Source organism: Pelophylax lessonae, assembly GCF_965119305.1.
Source record: "Pelophylax lessonae genome assembly, chromosome: 8".
Classification (NCBI taxonomy): Eukaryota; Metazoa; Chordata; class Amphibia; order Anura; family Ranidae; genus Pelophylax; species Pelophylax lessonae.
The window spans coordinates 34,509,624-34,532,483 of NC_138775.1; the positions used below are offsets into that span (position 1 = coordinate 34,509,624).

General features: G+C 40.9%; 1 protein-coding gene across 1 annotated transcript in view; it reads right to left on the reverse strand.

Annotated features, from left to right (window-relative positions):
- Nucleotides 1-904: 904 nt before the first annotated feature.
- IL17RC (interleukin 17 receptor C) overlaps nt 905-22,860 on the reverse strand; it is a 126,822-nt gene continuing 104,866 nt past the window's right edge. Inside the window, exons 13-19 of the mRNA XM_082265783.1 lie at nt 17,426-17,474; nt 16,215-16,297; nt 15,734-15,802; nt 13,477-13,522; nt 10,171-10,266; nt 4,425-4,460; nt 905-1,656 (exon numbers count right to left, since the gene is read on the reverse strand). Of these exons, the coding sequence (XP_082121909.1) occupies nt 980-1,656; nt 4,425-4,460; nt 10,171-10,266; nt 13,477-13,522; nt 15,734-15,802; nt 16,215-16,297; nt 17,426-17,474 (1,056 nt within the window). The 3' untranslated portion in view covers nt 905-979. The remainder of the gene's footprint in view (nt 1,657-4,424; nt 4,461-10,170; nt 10,267-13,476; nt 13,523-15,733; nt 15,803-16,214; nt 16,298-17,425; nt 17,475-22,860) is intronic.

Here is a 22,860-nt window from a genome sequence, read left to right on the forward strand (position 1 = left end):
ATGGGGCATTATTCTTCCCACTGACACCAATGATGGGGCACTATACCCTTCCACTGACACCAATGACGAGGCACTATTCCTCCCACTGACACCAACAATGGAACACCAATGCTCCCACATGCACATTAGTCCCTACCCTCATGGAGCTTATAATCTAAGGTCCCTAACTAACATTCATACATATTAGGGCCAATTCAGACAGGAGCCAATTAACCAACCTACATGTCTTTGGAGTGTGAGAGGAAACTGGAGTGCCTGGGGGAAACCCACTCAGACACAGGGAAAGCATGAAATCTGCAGGTAGGTTGTGCCGCGGTTGGAATTCAAACCGATGACCCCTGTGCTGCTAGGCACAAGTGCTAACCACTTTGCAAGTGTGCATAACGTTTTAGTAAATCTAAATGAAAATTGTACATGAAAATTGTATAATTATAGACACAACAGTTCATCTCAGATCAGCTAATATAAGATAAGGGCTCAGGCATCATGGAATTTCTCACTGAAGGTATTGATATGAGCATTCATCATTGAAAATACTATTTTATGAGTACATTAGAAAAGGTTAGCTCTTTTTTCTAAAAATACTCTTTAAAGTCATAAAATTGCTGAAAACCTCTTTAAAAAATTCTTCACTGTACCCTTGAAAATAAATTACAAAATGCCCATTAATGTGCTTTGTCCATCTGTACAATACTTCTGTTGCATTTGGAAACAGGTCCCTTGGTCTGTGGCCTCCACATTGTGTGCTACCATTCCAAATTGTGTCCAAGTTTTACACGAGTGGCTCTAGTTCCATAGCAGCTTTTTCATTGACCCTTGGTGATTCAGACAACTCACTACCATCCTGGCTAATGACAGTTTGCCGTTCATAATTGGCCAATGGTGCATTTGCATTTGGAAACAGGTCCCTTGGTCTGGCCGACAGTCCTCCAAAGTGGCCTCCACATTGTGTGCTACCATTCCAAATTGTGTCCAAGTTTTACACAAGTGGCTCTAGTTCCATAGCAACTTTTTCATTGAACCTTGGTGATTTAGACAACTCACTACCATTCTGGCTTATGACAGTTTTCCCGTTCATAATTTGCGGGCACATGTTCAATGAATCTTGTAGACTGTCACTGATTTTAACAGACAGATGCTTGGCTTGTTTTCTCCGAAGTATTTTCCTATTGTCTCCCGCCAGCTCTGGTAATAGTTTTAGCAAATTCAAGGGTAATGTGTAGCTCGGGAGTAAACTGAATGGATCTGGCACATCACCACCATTGGAGCCAAAGCTAGCGACAAGATAGCGCCCTTTGGCCCGTCCTTTTAGGAAGTCAGGGTAAACACAGTTTAGTACAGCACCAAATGATCCATAAGGGTCAGATTCCACAACCTGCTCAGCTCTCTGTTCTTTCCACGCCTTATACCTATCTCCGGCTCCCTTTGAGAATAACAGGATTATAAGCCCGCCTTTTTCAAAAGCATCAGATTTTTGTTTCTGGTACCAAGGCAAAGGGCCCACTGTAGCCATTTCTATCCGGTCCCACTGGTCCAGAATCACGTCAAGTTTAAGCTCAACTTTTAGTGAGAGAGCAAAAACCCTCACTAGTTCTTCATAGGCTGGGTTATCTGGAGAGTAGAGGATCAACACTCTTCTATTCTTGAAGATCTCATCTGGAGAAAAAAAAAAGCATTGTTACATGCAGAAAACATTAACCATGAACATTAGATCACTGTTCAGGACCTAAAGCTGAACACTGGGAATTATCTGTATTGCATACTTACATACATTGATCAATCTTGGCACAATGTTAGTATGCATTACTCATACATACTGGGCCACCGGGGAAATGAAAAATAGTTGTAGTAGCTCCCAAAGCACCCACCCCCCCCCCCCCATGTTGATAGCGTGTGGCTGGGTTTGGTTCAGGGGGGAGGGACCCCCCCCCCTTTCCTGACCTGCTGGGTAGCATGCTTGGATAAGGGTCTGGTATGGATTTTGGGGGGGACCCCACACCTTTTTTTAATTTTGGCATGGGGTTTCCCTTAAAATCTATACCAGACCCAAATGGCCTGGTATGCATTGGGGGGGGGGGGGGGCATGCTGTTGTTTTTTTTCATAATTGTTAATTGTCGGCAAGTTTCTTTTACATTTAGCTGTCAGCAGGTAACCCGCTGATGACTCATCGGTTGTTAAGGACGCGGTGGCCGGCTTCCCAGGCCCTCTCCTTAGCAACCAGCTTTATGTGATAAATTACCACATTAAAAAATGCAGTAATTACTGCTCAATCAAACAAACATCTGTTATTTAAGGCTAAATTTTTAGTGAATCGCACATTCAAAACAGATTTACCGCAAGTGTTTTTTTACCGCATTTTACTGGCCATTGTTTAACTCTTAGTGAATTGACCCCTTTGTTCCAATTCAGGGACAGTCATTCGAAATATAGGATAGTTGGGAGCTATGTAATTGTCAGCTTCCCCAGCAGCCCTTTAGGTATGAGATGTGCATACTTAAATTGTGCCAAGCTTGATCAATGTAAGTATGCAGTACAGATAAATTACTGGAGTTCAGTTTTAAAGTGTATCTAAAGCCAAAATAAACATATTTTGGATAAAGTAGGGAAGAGTTAGAACTTCAATGTGGATTTTATTGCTGTCTATGTGCCCCATTTGGACAATTCACCCTAGACCAGAAAATGAGGGAAAATTCAAAGTTGTCTTCAGAGCAAAAATAGAGGTAAAAAAAGGAAAACTTACAGAAGAGACATTTTTTCCAGTAATAACTGTCCAAGCAAGGATTTATATTACTTTGAAGTAATACCTTCATATTTCCCGTTTTGCCTCAAATGGGAAGTGAGGGAAGAGCTCCCCAATGGGACAGAATCACCAAAAAAAGAAGAAACTTGACAGTGGTTTTAAGCATTCAATACTCTATACCAGTGGTCTCCAAACTGCAGCTAATTAGTCGCTTGTTGCCCATTACTTGCCTTTTTCTGGCCCTTGGAGCACTATTCCTCTCATTGATGCAAGACATTATTCATCCTACTGACACCAATGATGAGACACTATTCCCTCCCCTGACACCAACGATTGGGCATTATTCTTCCCCCTGAAACCAGGAAAGGGGCACTATTCTTCCACTGAAAGCAGTGATGGGTCACTATCCCTCCCACTGACACCAATGATGGGGTGCTTTTCCTTCCACTGACAAAAAATAAAAGAGGCACCGAAAACCAAAGATAGGGCACTCTTCCCTGCACTGAAACTAATGATGGGGCACTTTTCCTCCCACTGACATCAATGAAGGGGCTCTATTCCTCCTACTGACCACAGGTGCTACATTTTTTATTTTTTCTTTACTTCCACTAACCACCAAGCCCGAGGCATTTTCACTGGCCATAGTCTGGCCCTCCTAAAGTCTGAAGGACAGTAAAATGGTCCTTTGTTTGGAATGTTTGGAGACCCGTGCTCTATACAAAACAACTAAAAAAAAAAAAGTTTTACAACATACACCAGCTATTTTCAACCATGGCTCCTTGGAACCCTAGGGTCCTCCAAAGGTTGCCAGGGATTCCTTGAGCTGTGGCTTATTGAGTTTTTCTTTGATGATGCCTGCATAATCTTAGGGCTGACACCACTTGGCAAAGCCATTAGCATTACCCCAATGATCTTTTTAGCTGCCCGCAAGGGAGGTTTTCTTTTCACTGACCACCAATGTAAGGAGCAATCTTCCTATTGATCACCACTGTAAGGAGCATTCTTCCCACTGGCAACCACTGTAAGGAACATTCTTCCCACTGACCACCAATGTAATGAGCATTCTTCCAACTGACCACCAATATAAGAAGCATTCTTTCCACTGACCACCAATGTAAGGAGCATTCTTCCCAGTGACCACCAATGTAAGGAGCATTCTTTCACCTGGCCACCAATGTAAGGAGCAATCTTTCTATTGACCACCAGTGTATGGAGCATTTTTGCCATTGACCCCCGTGAATTGGATTTAGTAAGGGCTCTGCGAGACCTAAAAACTATTTAAGGGGTTTCTCTTCTTTAAAAAGGTTGAGAAAGGCTGAGATACACCATTACCAATGAGGAGCTCTCACTATTTGTGCTCGGTCTTGATGCTGTTTGTCACATCGGCTAAATATGTAGGTATGCAGCAAGCATTAAGGAATCCCACTTATCTCCATTTCACATCTTTCCTGACATCCTAAGCTGTGATTTATGATGATGACAAGATAAGACCTGTGTATAGAAGAAGCAAGGTGTGGCCCCCAAGCAGCGGTGAAGAGAACTTGCCCTCTTTAATCATTTACATAATTTAAAATGCCATTGCTGTTCCTGTTGTTAAACTTTCTTGAGGGTTGTTGATGGAATTTGGCTGTTTAGCCAAGTCAATTAGTTTTATTATACAAGATATTTCCTGGTTGTACTTACCCACAGGTTTTTCTGCTGTCACCGATTTCAACCACTCTGTATACAGAAAAGGTATATAGGTTATGTGTAGGAAATCTGATGGGTCAATATTTTCTACATTTTGCAAGGTATATTTATCGTTTGTTTACCCTCTTCCACATTTTTTCACTTTACTGTCTATATATTATCAATATTATTTTGGTCCTATGATCTCACACCTAAAGCCTAACTCCAGGTTTCCTATGATAGGTTGTTTGGGCCAAGCTGGTCCAAACAAACTACACTGGTCAAAAAATTTAAAGGAACACTTTGAAAACACATCAGATGTCAATGCGGAAAAATATAATGCTGGATATCTATACTGATATGGACTGGGTAATGTGTTAGGAACGAAAGGATGCCAAATCGTTTGATGGAAATGATCAGCCTACAGAGGGCTGAATTCAAAGAAAGCCCTGAAAATTTAAGTGAAAAAAATGATGCAGCAGGCTAGTCCATTTTGCTGAAATTTCATTGCAGCAACTCAAAATGGTACATAGTCGTTTTTTGTATGGCCCCCATGTGCTTGTATGCATGCCTGGCAACGACGGGGCATGCTCCTAATGAGAAAACGGATGGTCTCCTTGGGTATTTTCTCCCAGATCTGGACCAGGGCATCACTGAGCTCCTGAACAGAATGAGGTGCAACCTGGCAGCGTTGGACGGACTGAAACATAATGTCCACAGAGGTGTTCTATTGAATTCAGGTAATTTCATTAAGCGAAAAGCATGCTCTTTTCTCTTCTATTTTATTTTAGTCCTCTATGGCTTTCTCTCAGTGAGCTCTTCAGCCACCTTGGACTCCAGCTGTCCATAATTCAGGGGACACACAACTGGGCAACCATCTAGTGAACATCTACACACATCTGATTTCTCCCAGGCCATACAGCATCAGTCAGGCTCCAATTAATCCTGTTTTGATTTTAATCTCAGCAAGCATTCAATATTCATGTGCAGTAAACCATGTAAGTTTACCTCTATGATATATTCCATTGTACTGTTTTCTGATGATTTCTTAAGTATTTATATGAGTGGTCTTATCACTATATTTAATATCAACAGAAAACCACCCAAAGTCACCCCTGATGAAGAAGCTGCCCAGTCACTTCGAAACGCGTCGGGTATCGACTTTGTACTGTGTGGTTGGTTTCTGATATGATGCAATTTTCTCTGCTTGTCTCTGTTTTTAATGTTTATCATGTGCATTTTGTTCATTAATAAAATTTATCACTTTTTCAAAACAAAATTTTTGAACCTTTTTTCTGTGCCTTTAAAATCCCACCCCAGGGGGAACCCCCATATTTTTTGTCCTATTGGATTCAGGTCAGGCGAGTGTGGGGGTCATTCAATGGTATAAATTCCTTCATCCTCCAGGAACTGGCTGCATACTCTTGCCACATGAGGCCAGGCATTGTTGTGCACCAGGAGGAACCCAGGACCCACTGCACGAGTGTAGGGTCTGACAATAGGTCCAAGGATTTCATCCCGATACCTAATGGCAGTCAGGGTGCCATAGCCTGTAGAGGTCTGTGCGTTTCTCCATTTATATGCCTCCCCAGACCATCACTGACCCACCACCAAACTGGTCATGCTGAATGATGTTACAGGCAGCATAACTTTCTTCACGGCTTCTCCAGACCCTTTCACATCTGTCACATGTACTCAGGGTGAATCTGCTCTCATCTGTGAAAAGCACATGGCGCCAGTGGTGGACCTGCCAATTCTGGTGTTCAATGGCGAATGTTCAAGCTCCACTGTGCCAGGCAGTGAGCACAGAGCCCACTAGAGGACGTTGGGCCCTCAGGCCACCCTCATGAAGTCTGTTTCTGATTGTTTGGTCAGAGACATTCATACCAGTGGCCTGCCGGAGTTCATTTTGCAGGGCTCTGGCAGTGCTCATCCTGTTCCTCCTTGCACAAAGGAGCAGATACCGGCCCTGCTGATGGATTAAGGACCTTCTACGGCCCTGTCCAGCTCTCCTAGAGTAACTGCCTGTCTCTTGGAATCTCCACCATGCTCTTGAGGCTGTGCTGGGAGACACAGCAAACCTTCTGGCAATGGTACATATTGATGTGCCACCCTGGAGGAGTTAGACTACGTGTGCAACCTCTATAGGGTCCAGGTATCGTCTCATACTACAAGTAGTGATATTGACCCTAGCCAAGTGCAAAACTAGTGAAAAAAAGTCAAAAAAGATGAGAAGGGAAAAAAATGTCAGTGACCTCCACCTGTAAATCCATTCCTGTTTTGGAGGTCGCTTCATTATTTCCCATCTAGTGCACCTGTTAATTTCATTACAACCAAAGAAGCTGAAACTGATTAACAACCCCCTCTGCTACTTCACTGACCAGATCTGTATCCCAGGTGTTTCATTCACTTGATGCTATACTCTGATTAAAAAGTGTTCCTTTATTTTTTATTTTTTGAGCAGTGTATTTCCTTCACTAACTGATGCAGCCACTGGGATTGCTGTATAATTTGTATGTAGCTTCTTTTACATACAGTATTTGGTTCTAAGGTTCCGGCAGCGAGACGCGGACTTCCTGTCCTGCTACCTTGACAAAATGGAGTCAGGCTGGGTGCTGTTCAGCCATTCACCAAAAAGCTTTGTATTTTACAAATGCTTACTAGGCTACTTCTGATTGGCTGAGGTAGAGATTGTGACATCATCCTCCTGCCTCTTTATCTCAGCCAATCAGATTAATTAAAAAAATACAAACCTTCCTGTGAATGCTCAGTCTCTGTCCCATTGCTGGAATACAGCCCTCTATACTGTATTTAGCTGATGCTGCAAACCTTTAATACAGAACTCCCGGTGGGCCACTAGGAACTATTTAAAGTAATTGGAAACCTAGAGTTAGGCTTTAATACTGGAAATTAAGCTATGGAATATTTTTGCTTAGTAGACACAGCCTTCCAATCCTAGGTTTCTGATTTTCAAATCATCATGAAGTTTTTGGAGGACTCAGACACCCTGCTGTTAAAAGAGTCTCACTGATTGTAACCCAGGTTCTGGGAACATCTCTTCCAGTATGTAAACTGTGGCCTGTATTTCCAACCTCGCCTACTCTCTTGTACTGTGTGTTTAGAGAGCCAGGGCATTTCATTATACTGAGTTCTCTTTTCCCTAATGCCTCCCTTGATTTCTACCTGCTCTCCACCATTTTGGTTGCTGACCAAAGCACCTCACTTGAATCCACCCTTGGTTTTTCTTGGGCCACCTTGGGTTCCAATAAGGCTTCCCTTCCTCCACACTGTTTCCAATTTGACTTACAACCATTATTACCCTTTCTACTTTCCCACAGAACTGTCCCTGGGCACCTTTGAACTCTCCTAGGGCTAAACTTCCTCAATACTCTTCACAGGCTGGCTTACATCCATTCGTAAGCTGGCCATAGATGGTTCAAAATCTCAGCTGGTTCAGCAGGGACCGGCTGAGATTCAATCCATGCATGGGCAGGCTGAATGTACCCAAGTTGATCAATTGTAACCCAGGTTCTGGGAACATCTCTTCCAGTATGTAAACTGTGGCCTGTATTTCCAACCTTGTCTACTCTCTTGTACTGTGTGTTTAGAGAGCCAGGGCATTTCATTATACTGATGTCTCTTTTCCCTAATGCCTCCCTTGATTTCTACTGCTCTTCACCATTTTGCTTGCTCACCAAAGCACCTCACTTGCATCCACACTTGGTTTTTCTTGGGCAACCTTGGGTTCCAATAAGCCTTTCCTCAACACTCTTCCCAATTTCACTTACAACCATTATTACCCTTTCTACTTCCCCACAGAACTGTCCCTGGGCACCCTTGAACTCTCCTAGGGCTACCCTTCCCCAATACTCTTCCCAGGCTGGCTTACATCCATTCGTAAGCTGGCCATAGATGGTTCAAAATCTCAGCTGGTTCAGCAGGGACCGGCCGAGAATCGATCCATGCATGGGCAGGCTGAATGTATCCAAGTTGATCAATTGATCAACTTGGGTACAACCAGCCTGTCGGATTTTACATGTGATTATTGCTAGCGGCTATTCTAGCCACTAGCAGTAATAACTGTGTTCTCCTGGTGGGGAATGCTCAGCAGAAGGGATTCCCCCATCACTGACTGTATTGATGGGAGAATCGAGGTTGCAGGAAAGAAAAATGCTCCATCTATGGCCGGTTTTACTATCACTCCTTCCCCAAAGACCTGTCCCTGGGCAACCTTGAACTCATAAGGCTACACTTCCTCAACGCTTCACCTGTTGACTGCCAACACAAACTGCTATCAATCTTGGGTCTTTTGTAGTCCCACCTGGAACCTCTATTTGAATTTTATGCAAATGCTGTTTTATAATAATCACAACTCTGCAAACTACATGCATACATAAATACATTTGTCAGGAAAACAGCCTCGTGCAGGTTTGACATCCAGAATTCTACAGACTAGTTCCAAGGCAAATTACACACCTGAGAAAGTCAATGCCAAAAAAGAAGAACAAGTTCTCTGAATTGTACCATTGAGGCTGCTATCATGAGACAGCTTGCTTCTGTTTCAAAAGATGACTTGCACATGGGTCTGCATTTTGCTGCTCACATACTGTATGTATGTGAGACCTAACTGAAGGATCTTTGAATTGGAGCGCCATTGTTTTTGATGTATTGTTGCTTGTGCCAGTTAAGCTCTTCACTGTTGTATTATTACTGCTTCTCTATACTAGTAAGTGTGAAAGTGTGTAGTGTGAAAGTACGGTAAACATATAATAAACGCATTTATCTTTTCCCAGTAGCACCTAAACATTTTTATAGCTAAATTTGACTTGCTTAAAGTCTAATTTATGTATTTTCTATTACAGGTTTTACATAGTGCCAACAATTTACCTAGCACTTTCCATAATGTACATTCACAACAGTCCCTGCCTTTAGGAGCTTATAATCTAAAGTCCTTATCTCACATGTGCAGTATATGTACATATACTACTAGGGAAAAGAAACCGTAGTACCCCGAAGAAACCTGGCAGCACAAGGAGAACATTCAAACTCCATGCAAGTAGTTTCCTGGTTGGAATTCGAGCCAAGGACCCCAGTGCTGCAACCCTAAAATGCTTACCACTAAGCCTGAGTACACCTATTCTTATTCAGTATCAACATCTTTTATTTGGACAGTCCTATGCAGAGATTTGGACAGTCCTTTGAAGAGATATTGGTCTAGTGTCATATCATTTGCACTAATCGGTCTCTTTTATTGCCCCTGAAAGGAGAACTATTGTCAATTGTCTTTTTTTTACATTTTATTTACCAGGGGACCAAATGCATATACGGTAGCACTTGGTCCCATTCTGACTGGCGGCCCTGTTGTCCACTAAACACACCTTTTAATGTTGGCTGTAGCTCCACCCTCTTCTGAAGCCCAAATTATGGGCGTTCCTGTGGGGGGAGGTACAGCCAACACATTGCCATGTCCCCTTTTCCTCTCCTTGATCCCCTTGGGAGGTAAATAACATGAAATATTTATTTTTTAAGATAGTTTCAGCACCACTAAGATGTTATATTCTCTCAAAGTTCAGGTGTGTTAATGAAAACCACAATAATTATTTCACCATTGATACCATGGAGAGATATGGAGAACATGGCCCAAAAGTAGCCACTCTATCTGGCGTGGGTCATGCTGCTTAAAAAAGGTATGGAACATTTTAAAAATTGTTTTATGTCCAGTGCCCACACGGCCTCTCTGAGCAACACCCAAAATACTTACTTTTCAGATCGTCTATTTTCAGCAGTATAATCAGTAAGACACAGGCGACTACGAGCAGACACAACACCCGGGACCAAGTCCACCTCGACCTCATAACTATGAAGAGAGAGAGAAGAGGTCTTAAGACATCTCGGAGCCAATGATTTATCCTAAAAAAATATTTCACAGTAAAATAAAGGAAGATTCCATTCAAGTTTCTATATTAGAACCCTTAGCTACAGACAAGAGTAGTTACCAATGGATTACTATCCCACAGCCAACCATATCTTCAGACAATGAACAGGCATGTTTATAAGGATTAAAATCTAAACTCAAGAACAAATATCTAATGAAATTGCAGCTTACCAGTCCTTAGCTGTGATGGCTTTATTTATTTTCTCTTTTTCTGCAATTGCACTTTCTGTGTATTTAACTTAATTCAAACAATGCTATCAGATTTCCAAGTTATCTTCTGTAAACTACACAACCTCTGCTTCCTTTGAAGATGAAGAGAGCAGGAGGAGTTTGTAGTCCAAATTAGAAAGGTGCACAAAAAAAAAAAAAAAAAAAAGAAAGGTGCACAACGTAAAAATTTGTTTTATTTAGGATGAGTTTGTTAAGTTAATATTTTTACTTTGTCATATTTATTATGTTAGAATGATTCTTTTTTTAGAATTTGTTTTGGATATTCGCATTCGATTCATATATTCGTTATTTACAAATCGATTTGGAATTTAAAATATATATTCGTTATTTTCCTAACAATTCAAATTTAGGAAGATGGCTATATTCGTTGGATTCTAGTCTATTGTAATCTATTCTATTATTTCTATTCTATTATTTTATTTTCTATTCTACTCTATTCTTTTCTATTCTATTATGTTCTATTCTATTTTTTTTCTATTCTTTTATTTACTATACCATTCTTTTATTTTCTATTAAAATCTGTTTTATATTATTTTCTATTGGACTCTATTTGTTTATTTTCTATTATATTTTTTTCTTTTCTAATCTATTTTAATCTATTCTATTTTTTTTCTATTCTTTTATATTCCACTATACTCTATTCAATTTTATTCTATTCTGTTCTATTCTATTCAGCAGCCCAAGTAGGAATCATCATTATTTCATTTTATACCTTACTGTATTTATTGCAATATGTTTCCATTTCAAATTCAAATTCATTTTCAAATTTGGATTAAAAAGCATTTTCTAATTAGAATTAAAAAAAATATTATTATTATTATAATAATAATAATAATATTAATAAAATTAATTTTAGATTGGCTGAAATTTGTTACCATTGTGATTCGGGAATTAGGATACATCCGGGTTTCCAAATAACAAAAATTTTGTCCAAATTTCAATTCATAATGAAACAAATCACTCATGTGTAGTCCAAATCAGGCGAGGAACCTAAGGTGACAATACTGCTAAATCATAGATACAGTATAGTCAGTGAGCGTTATCAGCCAAGGACAGAAAGTGTGTTATTGTCAGGATCACCAGGTGAAAATAAAGGGAAATAAAAGCCTGAAGAAGGGAAACTAATGCAGATATCACATCCAAGGACTGGTAAGCTGTATGTTATTATGTTTTTGGATTTGGAGATACTTTAGGACTGCATGCTCCTACCCTGGACATTTTCTTTTTGAATGGAAATCATTAACTGAGGTTTGGCACAGGCTGTATAAGTATTTATTAAAGGTGTTGATTATTTTGGCAAGCTGATAAGAGGACTTTAATGACAATGAGGCGTCAAGAGCCAGAGGCGAGAAAACAATTGTAGAAAATCAATCAATCAAGAGGGCACGTGTATCCAAGAAAGTAAACACAGTTTGTGAAATGACTATTCCTGCTATTATGCTTTGATGGAAAACTCAAAGTATATTAAAAAGCTGAATTTTTTTTTTTTTTTATTGAAAAGCTGCAGAAATCAGTATTTACGTATAACCATAGCATAGTGGTAACAGTGACCTGTAGCAGACTAATCCTTTATAGCTGTCGTAAACTGCTAGCTTTTTTTTTTGTTAACCTGCAAGGCAATGTCATAATGTGCTAGTATGCGATGTATACTAGCTCATTATGTGAAACTTACCTTAGATCAAAGCCCTCAAGCGACACGCTGTCACCGCTGAAGGCACTTCCATCTTTACACAGACTCTGGATGTGTGAGTAGCGGGAGCCGCAATGACGTCACTCCCGCACATGTGCACGGAAGCCGCTGTTTACGACACAGGACTTGCGGGAACTCTGAAGGAACAGTACAGGTATGCTGTTCCTTCAGAGCGCATGCACCAGTGACATCACCAGCTGCATGTACAGTAAATATCTCCTAACGGTGCACGTTTAGGATATAGTTACAATACCTATAGCCTTATTATAAGCCTACCTATAGGTAAAATTCATGCATGGGAGTTAAATCCCACTTTAAATATGTTATACACAATTCAAAATTACCTTACAAATTTTAAAATTACTGTAGTTTTTTTTTTCTTAAAATGGTACATTTTATCAATTTAACCACTTAAAGCGGTAGTATCATGTTTTTTTTACACTTTTACCTACAGGTAAGCCTATAATAAGGCTTACCTGTAGGTATAATTAATATCTCCTAAACCGGCACGCGAGCGGCGCATGCGCTCTGAAGGTCCGGGGGGGACCTTCAGTTTTGCTTGCCGGGAGCCTGCCGGAAAGTCGCGCGGGAGTGACGTCATCGCGGCTCCGGCCAATCACAGCGCCGGAGCCGTCGAACCCGGAAGAGACGGCGAGGGATCATGGCGGCGCTTGCAGCGATGTCCGGGGGTCCGTGTCGGGGCTTCGTTCTAAGGTAAGTAATACATAATGAGCTAGTATGCGATGCATACTAGCTCATTATGCCTTTGTCTTGCAGGTTTTTTTTTTTACTTTTTGGGTTTACAACCGCTTTAAAGCGGAGTTCCAGACGTTTTTGTGTATATCTGAAGTCAGCAACTACAAAAAGTGTATCTGCTGACTTTTAATAAACACACATTCATTCTCCCTGTGATAACAGCCGAGCGGTTGCGGAGCCCCATTGGTTGTTATCATCAGAAAGCCGATCGCCGGCTCTAAAAAACGGTACCGAGGTGATGCCCCCCGTACAACCACTTTTCAAGCTGACATACAGGTACGTCGGTTGGCGGAAAGTGGTTAAACATTTGATAGGTTTTCTTTTTTCACTTGTAAATAAAATAAATAAAATTTGGGTCTATGAGATTTGCAAATCATTGCAGTCTGTTTTTATGTAGATTTTACACAGTGTCCCAACTTTTTTGAATTAGGGTTGTATATTATGAATGCACTTACATTTATCAACGGAGCAGGCGTAGATGTCTTGTGGATGAGATAAGACCTGAACAGAAAAAAAAAAAAAACATTTGTTTGTTACACATCTTTCGAATATTCCATTTTTTTATGGCCAAATGTTTGTGGACCCCTGTACTCTCATCTATATGAGCTTGCTGAACATCCTATTATAGACCTCATCTGGAATATGCATTTCAGTTTTGGGCACCAGTTCACAAAAAGGATATCGGGGAACTGGAGAAAGTGCAGAGAAGGGCAACCAAACTGGTAAGAGGCATGGAGGAGCATGGAGGAGCTCAGCTATGAGGAAAGATTTAGTCCCGGTTCATATTGGCGCAATGCAGGAACCCTGCAAATCCACTGCGGGTTCCCGCATCGCACCCGACACCCAGGCAGTTCACACTGCCATATGCATACTGCTGGGAGTGTCAATGCAAAGTTAAAGACAACCCCAGATCAGTTAGCATATCTCAATGTGAATTGTCAATTGGGACAGGAATTGGATCGGATGAGTGTTCACATCCGATTCTGGTGCGGACCAAAAAAAGGGTCCTGCACGACTTTGGTCCGAATGCGATGCAAATTCAGCCATACAATCTGTATGACTGAATTTCCATCGCACAGACATCGCATGTGATTTGCATAGCAGTGCGGTGAAAATCACATGCGATATCAGACATCGCCATAGTGTGAACCGGCACTAAAAGGAACTGAATTTATTCTCTCTTGAGAAGAGGAAATTAAGGGGGGATATGATCAACATGTATAAATACATAAGGGGTCCATATAGTGAACTTGGTGTTGAGTTATTCACTTAGGTCACTAAGGTTATCACAGAGGACAAGGGGGGCACTCTTTACGTCTGAAGGAAAAGAGATTTCGTCTCTAAATATAGAAAGGTTTCTTCGCAGTAAGAGCTGTGAAAATGTGGAAAAAGACTCCCTCCAGAGGTGGTTCTGGCCAGCTCACTAAATTGCTTTTAAAAAAAGCCTGAAATCTTTCCTAGGTTTACATAATATAAATGGGAACTAATATTTTTAGGTAAAGTTGATCCAGGGAATATTCGATTGCCTCTTGGGGGATCAGGAAGGAATTTTTTTCCCCTGCTGGAGCAAATTGGATCATGCTTTGCTGAGGTTTCTCGCCTTTCTTTGAATTAACTGCAGGCATAGGATTGTGTATATGGGATTGTATGGTTGATTTTTTTTTTTTTTTTTGGTTGAGCTAGATGGACTTTTTTCAACCTGACTAACTATGTAACTATGTAAAACTATGGGCATTCATTTGGTACCCCCTCCCCCCCCCCTTCCCCAAGGCAGCTATAACAGACTCCAATTTGCATGGAAAGAGCATTTTTGAACTCTAGTTTAGTAGGGTTGAAGTCAGGGCTCTTCTCCGCACCAAACTCATCAAACCATGTCTTTATGGATCTGGCCTTGTGCACAGGGGTAGTTTTGGTGGAACCGAAAAGGGTCTTTCCTAAGCTTGTTACTACAAGATTGCATGCATACAATAGTCTAAAATGCAGGGCTTATTTTGAGCGGGAAATCAGTTCTGGCACCTCCAGCACTGAATGTGGCAAGAGATGCTGGAGGGTCTAATAATGCTGGCTTCAGGGGGATCTATAGTTGCTGGAGGAGATGTATTATTGCTGGGGTAGGTCTTATGTTGCTGGAGGGTCAATTATTGTTGAGAGGGATCTACTGTTGAGGGAAGGGTCTATGTTGCTGGCTGCTGGAGGATCTATTGTTGATGGAGGGTCTGTTGTTGATGGAGGATCTATTGTTGATGGAGGGTCTGTTGTTGCTGGGATGGATTTATTATTGCTAGTTACAGGATGATCTAATTTACTGCTTTTCTTGTTATCATTACCAAATTCCATACACATGACTTAGCACCACAAAATTATACATGGTTCTGTATTCTCTAAAAGGGGTGGTACTGAGAGGTGGGTTGGGGGTGGAACCAAGGGACGGTGCTCAGGGGTGGGTAGAGGGCAGGGACAAGGGGTGACTTAGAAGGGAGGAGTTTCTGCACCTATTCTCTGAGAAAAAAAAACCCTGCTAAAATGTCTTGTGTACTGTAGCAGTAACAGTACCCTTCATTGGGAGCATCTAAACTAAATCATTTGGAAGAGTGTCCACATACTTTGTCCATGTAAATTGTAGCAGCCAATCAGATTCAGGCAGGGCACAAAGTAATGCATCTGATTGGTTGCTATAGTTTATAGCAACTCTCTGTACTGCTGCAGGCTTACCTTTACACAATGATCTGATACAGCGTTTCCCACCAACCTTTCTTCTAAAAATGCAAGGTCTATTTTTGGCTGCACAAAGACAAAAAAATACAAAAATTTAACATTCTAAAACTTTATACAAATATAAAAATACAATACCTATGGTCTTTAATGTAAAGGGCTGATTGGCTATGGCTTTAGTTGGGAGTATTCCACCAATCAGCGGAGGTGAGGGCATATGCATACGTTTTCTATGTTTAGTCTAAAACAGCAAAACCTCTTGAAATGTAGGAAAGGCAACGGCTAAAGTGCAGCAGATATGTAACAGGTAGAAAATTCACAAGGTGTGGAAAAAATGGCTGGCTTCTTTTCATTCAGGCTTCTTCTAGCCTACTGTTATCACTATGTTAATTTGAGGAGAAAAAGTTCTTTCCCAGAACCACCCCCAAGGATCTCAGAACACCCTCCCCCAGAAATACTTTTTTTTTTTTTTTTGCAGTACCTGGTGTGTCGTATTGAACAGCATTTTGCATCTTCCATGTTCCATGAAGCATAGTAAAGCTTCATTCTGAAACTCACGTCTCACTGAGAGAGAACACAGAGAAGAGGTCACAATGGAAATCTTTTTATCGACAGCAGTTCATTATCTAAGGCCGGTCATACAGGGTTCTAATCTCAGCCAGTACAGCAGGAACCTACAGAGATTGGAGCCATTAGTGGGCAGGCTGAATGTACCAAGCTGATCGATCGATCAACTTGGGCACAACCAGCCTGCTGGATTTGTTTGTGATTATCGCAAGCAGCTGCTATAGTCGCTAGCGCTAGCAATTGTCTTCTCCTGGCAGGGGTGGCTTTCCCTGCCCACTCCCGCCCCCTGTCGGGAGAAGACAATTGCTCAGCAGGAGGGATTCCCCTGTCTGTGTTGATGAGTGAATCGTGACAATTTACTTCCTGCAACCTGTGGTTTCAGGAAAGAAATTTGCATTGTCTATGGCCGGCTTAACACAGCTTTTTTAACACAGAAGATGCTATGGGTTCCTTGAGTTGTGACTGATTCATTTCTCATTTGATGGTGCCTGCATAATTTTGGTGCCAACACCACTTGGCAGAGTCAGCGGCATGACACAATGACCTTTTTAGATGTCTGTATGTATAGGTGGCATTCTGACCATCACTGTAATGGGGCCTTTTTTCACTAAATTGAATGATATAGTTTTAGCAGGGGTTCCTCAAGACCTAAAAATAATTTCAAGGGTTTCTTTGCATGGTACCACTTGATAGCAGTACAATGGTGTGCCCTATGGAGGTGTTGTGCAGAGTCAGACATGATAAGTATAACTACCCGATAACACCAGCCAATATCAGATTGCTTGATAATCTCAGGTCTTGTGCAGCGCTCTATCTGGCCAACAGATGTTGGGAAAAATAAAAATTATTTTGGGTGCTGGAAGGATTTGTCACTATTTCCCTTAAAATAAGTGGGCACAGGAGATCGTAGATCAGTGGCTTCCCCTCTGCCTTCATTCTTTAACATACACATTTAGACATTTCCAATCCCTATACAATGTGCATTCAAGACAATGCTTGGAAGGCAAATCAAGAATGGTCTATGGCAACCCACAGAAACCCAACCTTTCCAACAAGATGAATATAATAAAGGAAAACCAGTATTGTCACTTGGCAGACTCAATACAGGGCCATGAAACAACTTACCGCTGGCATTTAAGCATTCTGTGTGCAAGACTTTGCCCTTAAATGACACCTGTGAAGTAATAAGTGTGAAGAGGTTAAAATATACAGTGGAATTATATAAAAAAAAAAGTGGGGGTATCAAAGAAATTGGTCCAAATCTGCCTTTTTTTTGTTTTTTAATTATTTTTTTAAATTTCTTCTTATCTATTGAACTATATAAAGGATGTTCTTTACAGAGATGTATAGTAACTAAGTAGAACTACTTCACTACCGTACTTAAGTACCAAAAGGCGGTATCTGTACTTTCCTAGAGTAGAATTTTTTTCTCCTACTTCCACTTTTACTTCACTACATTTTTTCGATGATTTCAATACTTCTACTCCGATATTTTTTTTTTTTTGTGCTGCATAGTTATTCGTTACAACTATAAAAATTACCACTGCCAGAACAGTAGATGGCAGGTTTCATGAAGCTCAAAATGTGTATTATCAGCGCATACGAGAATAAATGCTACTGTATGTATAAATAAAAGCTGCATTTGAAATAATAAAAAACAATATGATGTTCAAACTTTTGACTTCTTTCTTTAATAACTACATAACACAGTACTTGTACTTTTACTTTCAGTACTTGAGTAGCAATTTTTTTTTAAAAACTACTGGTACTTTTACTTTCAGTACTTAAGTAGCAAAATTAAAAAAAAAAATACTTGCAATACTTAAGTACAAAAAATGTTGAATACTTTAGTACTTCTACTCAAGTCACTTTCTGATCGAGCACTTGTACTTTTACTCAAGTATGGGTTTCGAGTACTTTATACAACTCTGGTTCTTTAACACTACACATGGGTTGATACAGGTACATCATCTTGTTAGAAGATCAGGGATACAGTGTGTAACCTCTTTAGCTGGCCATAGCTAGACTTCCAAAATATATTTACAAAGATTTGTCCAATCTGCAAAGAATCAAACCATTAAAAACACTGGAACTGAGGAAGTCACTTGAATGAGTGGTGAAACATGTTTAATAATACTACAGAGCAAGTCGAATTGGATTTGACTTGATATTTGTCAATCAATGATTCTCCAAATTTACCTATCACTAATATTCCTGGGCCCCAAAATCGTAGCCACAAAAAAGCACTGAACTAGTATGCCATATATTTCTTTACTAACAATGAAAATGCGCAGAGAATATACATAACTTGTGGGATTTACTCAAACTGGAGCATAGAATCTGGTGCGGCTGTGTCAATCCACCAATCAGCTTCAAACTTCAGCTTGTTCAATTAAACATTGACAATAAAACCTAAAAAAGCTGATTGGTTACTATGCACGGCAGCACCAGATTCTGTGTGCACCAGTTTTAGTCAATACATCCCCCCAATGTGTACCAAATGCCTTATATAATTCACACAACATTACACAGCCAACTAGTACGCAGGACAGGTGCTGGGGTCATGTAAATCCCAGACAGATGAGCAAGCAGTAGAGGCTGATGGTCAGAACAGGTGCAGACAATCGGATCATAAATAAAGTCCAGGTTCTACAGAGCTATACAGAGCACAGACTGACAACAGCAGGGGAAACAGGCTGATGATCAAGATAAGGACAGCCAAGTTGACTAAAAACAAACAGAGGGGTAATCTAGGGCATGAACAGTCAGAAAAAAGTCAGGCAAACTTCAAAGTGCTTGAACAGGCAGACTAACATGTTCATAAGGAATAACCTGAAAGTCAAGCAGCCTGCTTGATAGTTCCTGATCAGTGCAGGTGTGAGCAGCAGAGACCTTAGCCACAATGCTGAGTAATGAGTGGAAGTTGGTGAAGGCTGAAGACCAATCATTCCACACAGTAGGATAAATTCACGAAGCATTACACAAGAGCAAGGAACTTTATTTTTAACCATTTGCCTTTAATTTTCAAATCTTACTGGGCTTGGATGAAAATAAGGATGTTATTCCCAGTATTTTAGCTTTGTGAATTTAACTTAACGCCTTTTACAATAAACACAATAAGCTCAAAAAAACAGAGTATAAGGCCGTGTCCATCAGCTTTGAGTTGTGTCGATGACCTTGCTTTTGACATCACTTGAGATGCTTCTGAAATCATTCAGAATTCATTGACGGGGCATTTGGCTTGCAGTTGATCTCCTTTGGACCTGCTTTATGCATTTGTATACTCATAGACTTGTATGTGTCATATTCAGCCAATGATGTCACAAGCATCCATGTCAATTTGTGTATGTCAGCTGAGAGGTTGGGAATCTCCCATCTGCAGCTCAATGGCCCAGCAATGACTGCTAACTTCTGGGTTTGGACCATCCTGAACCCAAAAACATCACCAGTTGCCCATTTGTATGGGAAGAGAAGCATCCTGTTGGGAAAACACTGACACAAGCTCTAAGAAGTCTACTAAACAGAATCCAGAGAGATTTGAAAATTATAGTCACCTGACTTAAAATAAAGATCCTTGTCCTTGTGTAAAGCTCCATGAATTAAACCTAATTTCTCATGAAATATAGCAAACTTCCTCAATTCATGAAACTCATTACTAGTATAAGCTTGGGTTCTATCTGAACCAGGTTTGGTCCAGACCTGAACATTAGCTGTCATCATAGGGCCAATGAGGTAAATAACTGACCTAATATGGCCATGGCCATGTCAATGATGTCACACGAATCCCTAAACCCTTGTGTATATCAGCTGCAAGGCCAGAAATCTCCAGCCTGCAGCTCACTGGCCCAGCATTGACTGCAAAAATCCAGATTTTGACCAGTCTGAACCCAAACCCAAGCTCATCACCAGCTATCATCTGAAACAGCTATCAGACAAACATTCTTGGGGGCCCATTCTTGGAAACCATGGGACTAATAGCAGTGGCTACTTCTGATATTCCTTTTGCTCTATAATTTCTTTACTGGAACTCATAACCACCCCTATCTATCACATGCATTCGAGTGGAGCCGCTGAGTCATTACAAGCTACGAAACTGAGTTTGTTATCTGTCCACAAGTTCACAAGGTACAATGCTCGCGTGCAATGCAAAACATTGGTCACAGATGAGTAAGTTTGCAATGCAGGCGCTAAAAACACAGTGCAAAGATCATGCTGGATATGTTTTATGACAAGTTGTTATTATTGAAGTCCCTGTACTCAACAGCAGATATCATCCTTTGAAAGTAAAACCAGAAACACAGTGGGCCCCTTGATCAAGCTTGTGTAGTCAAAATAAAAAAAAAAAAAACATTTGTATTTCAAAGGCTTCACCGTTACTGGGACAAAATAAGAGTCACAAAAGCATTACAAGAGGCCTGGTTATAAATCCCCAGTGGAAATTAGCCAGTCCAGTTAGGAACCTGAGATCACAATCAGGGTTGATGCCCAGATTACGGCCATCAGAAAGTTGATATAATATCAGGTCGTGCGCTCTTGGTGGCCCTTTTCTATTGTGAGTTGTTGTACTACCTCTAGTATCACTCTGTGCTTTGCGTTAGAATGTCACCACAATGGAAAAGTGCAGAAGGTACCAGCAATCCCACACTGCAACGCACATACCCTATGGTAGTCATTCTCAACCAGGATTCCATGGCACCCTAGGGTTTCTCCAGATGCTGCTAGGGGCTTCTTGAGCTGTGGCCTATTGACCTTCCATTTGATGGTGTCTGCATAGTTCTGGGGCTAACTTTGGCCGAGCCAGCGGCATGACATCAATAATCTTTATGGCTGTCCATAAAAGTGGCACGCTTCCTACTGACCATCAACGTAAGCGGGCATTTATCCCACTGGCTCCAATGAATTGGATTTAGCAGAGGCTTCCTGAGACCTGAAAATTTTTTCATGGGATCCTTTTGGGCACAAAGGTCGAGAAAGACTGCTCTACGGTACGGGTGTGCTGCATTGAAGTGTATTTCGACTTTTGTGGCCAAATTTGGATAACACCTATTGTATAATTGTTACATGTTCTCATTAAAATGCATAACTTACAAAAATAAATACAACTTTCCGGTTACTTTTTTAAGTGCTTTTTACTTTATCCCTGTTAAGTTAATCAACATAAACGGTAGAAAGATACCTAGGAAGCACACTATGGGAGAGACCTACTTACAATAAACACATTATAGCAGGAGCCCCATGACAGGTTGCTTTGAGCTGATGATAAAAACTTCTGCTATGAGTCTCACAGTGTGAAGCAGTCATTGCTGGTTTGGGCCTAGCGACTCCAAAAATGTATATGGGTTCTCCAATTCCCAGAGTCTGCGTGTTTTGGGGAGACATGGATTTGAATCCAAGGTAACATTACTTAAAGGGTCCCCCAGGCACACACCTCCAAAAGCGTAGTGCTCCCTTAAAAGCCAGGGCCCATAGTCAGTAGGCAAGAGGCTAGCCTGCAGCCCCCTCCAAAAGCCTCTGTCCCACTTGAGTAGTGACATTCTTCCTACTGATCGCCAATGTAAGGGGGGCATCCTTCCCACTTGCTCCAATGAATTTGTTTTAGCAGAGGTTCCCTGAGACCTGAAAATTTTTCATGGGATCCTTTGGGGTACAAAGGTTGAGAAAGAATGCTCTACGGTACGGGTGTGCTGCATTGAAGTGTATTTTCACTTTTATGGCCAAATATGGATAACAACTATTGTATAATTGTTATATAATCCCATTAAAATGCATAACTTACAAAAATAAATATAACTTGCTGGCTACTTTTTTAAGAGGTGTAAATACTGCGCTAACCAAAAAACTAAAGCTGCCAGCACTACCAACTGACAAAAAGATTGGTGAAAAGAATAAAAAAAAAAAAAAAAAGTATTTTTTTACTTTTTTAAGAGCTTTTTACTTTATCCCTGTCTGTAGTGCTGTACTGCATTCACAGTTTATCAGCTGTAAACAATTTAAACACTGTCTGTCCTAACTAGGGTTGCCACCTTTTCTTCAAGCCAAAACTGAAGTGGCACAGGGCAAATTTATTTTTTTCGCAGCAAACACTATAGTATTATAAAAGACCTGGGACATATTTGGGTGCCTCAAGGAGAGTAGTAATGTGAACAGTGGTTGTGGCCAAATTGCTGTTGCTGACATCATCGCCCCACCCTTCAGTGATGCCAAACCTGCCCCCAGACAGATGCCAGCAGCTCCCAGGTGGTTACAGATTTGTATGTGACTATCTTGGCTACTTGGGAAGCCACAGCCTAGTCTGAATAATGTGTCCGGGTTTCAGGCGGACTGAAACCGGAACAAATGATTCAAAACTAAGACTGTCTGGGTGAATCCTAGATAGGTGGCAACCCTAGTCCTAACAAGGGGTCACAAGTTTGGAAACCTCAAGAAAAAAAGAGAGCAACAGCACCGATCTAAGTGTAGTAGGTAAAATGGCGTGCAATATCCAGGCTACCAAGTGACCCAAGATCGATGCAGAGAGATGCACTGCCACAATAATGCTCTTTTTTACCCTCTCAATTGTG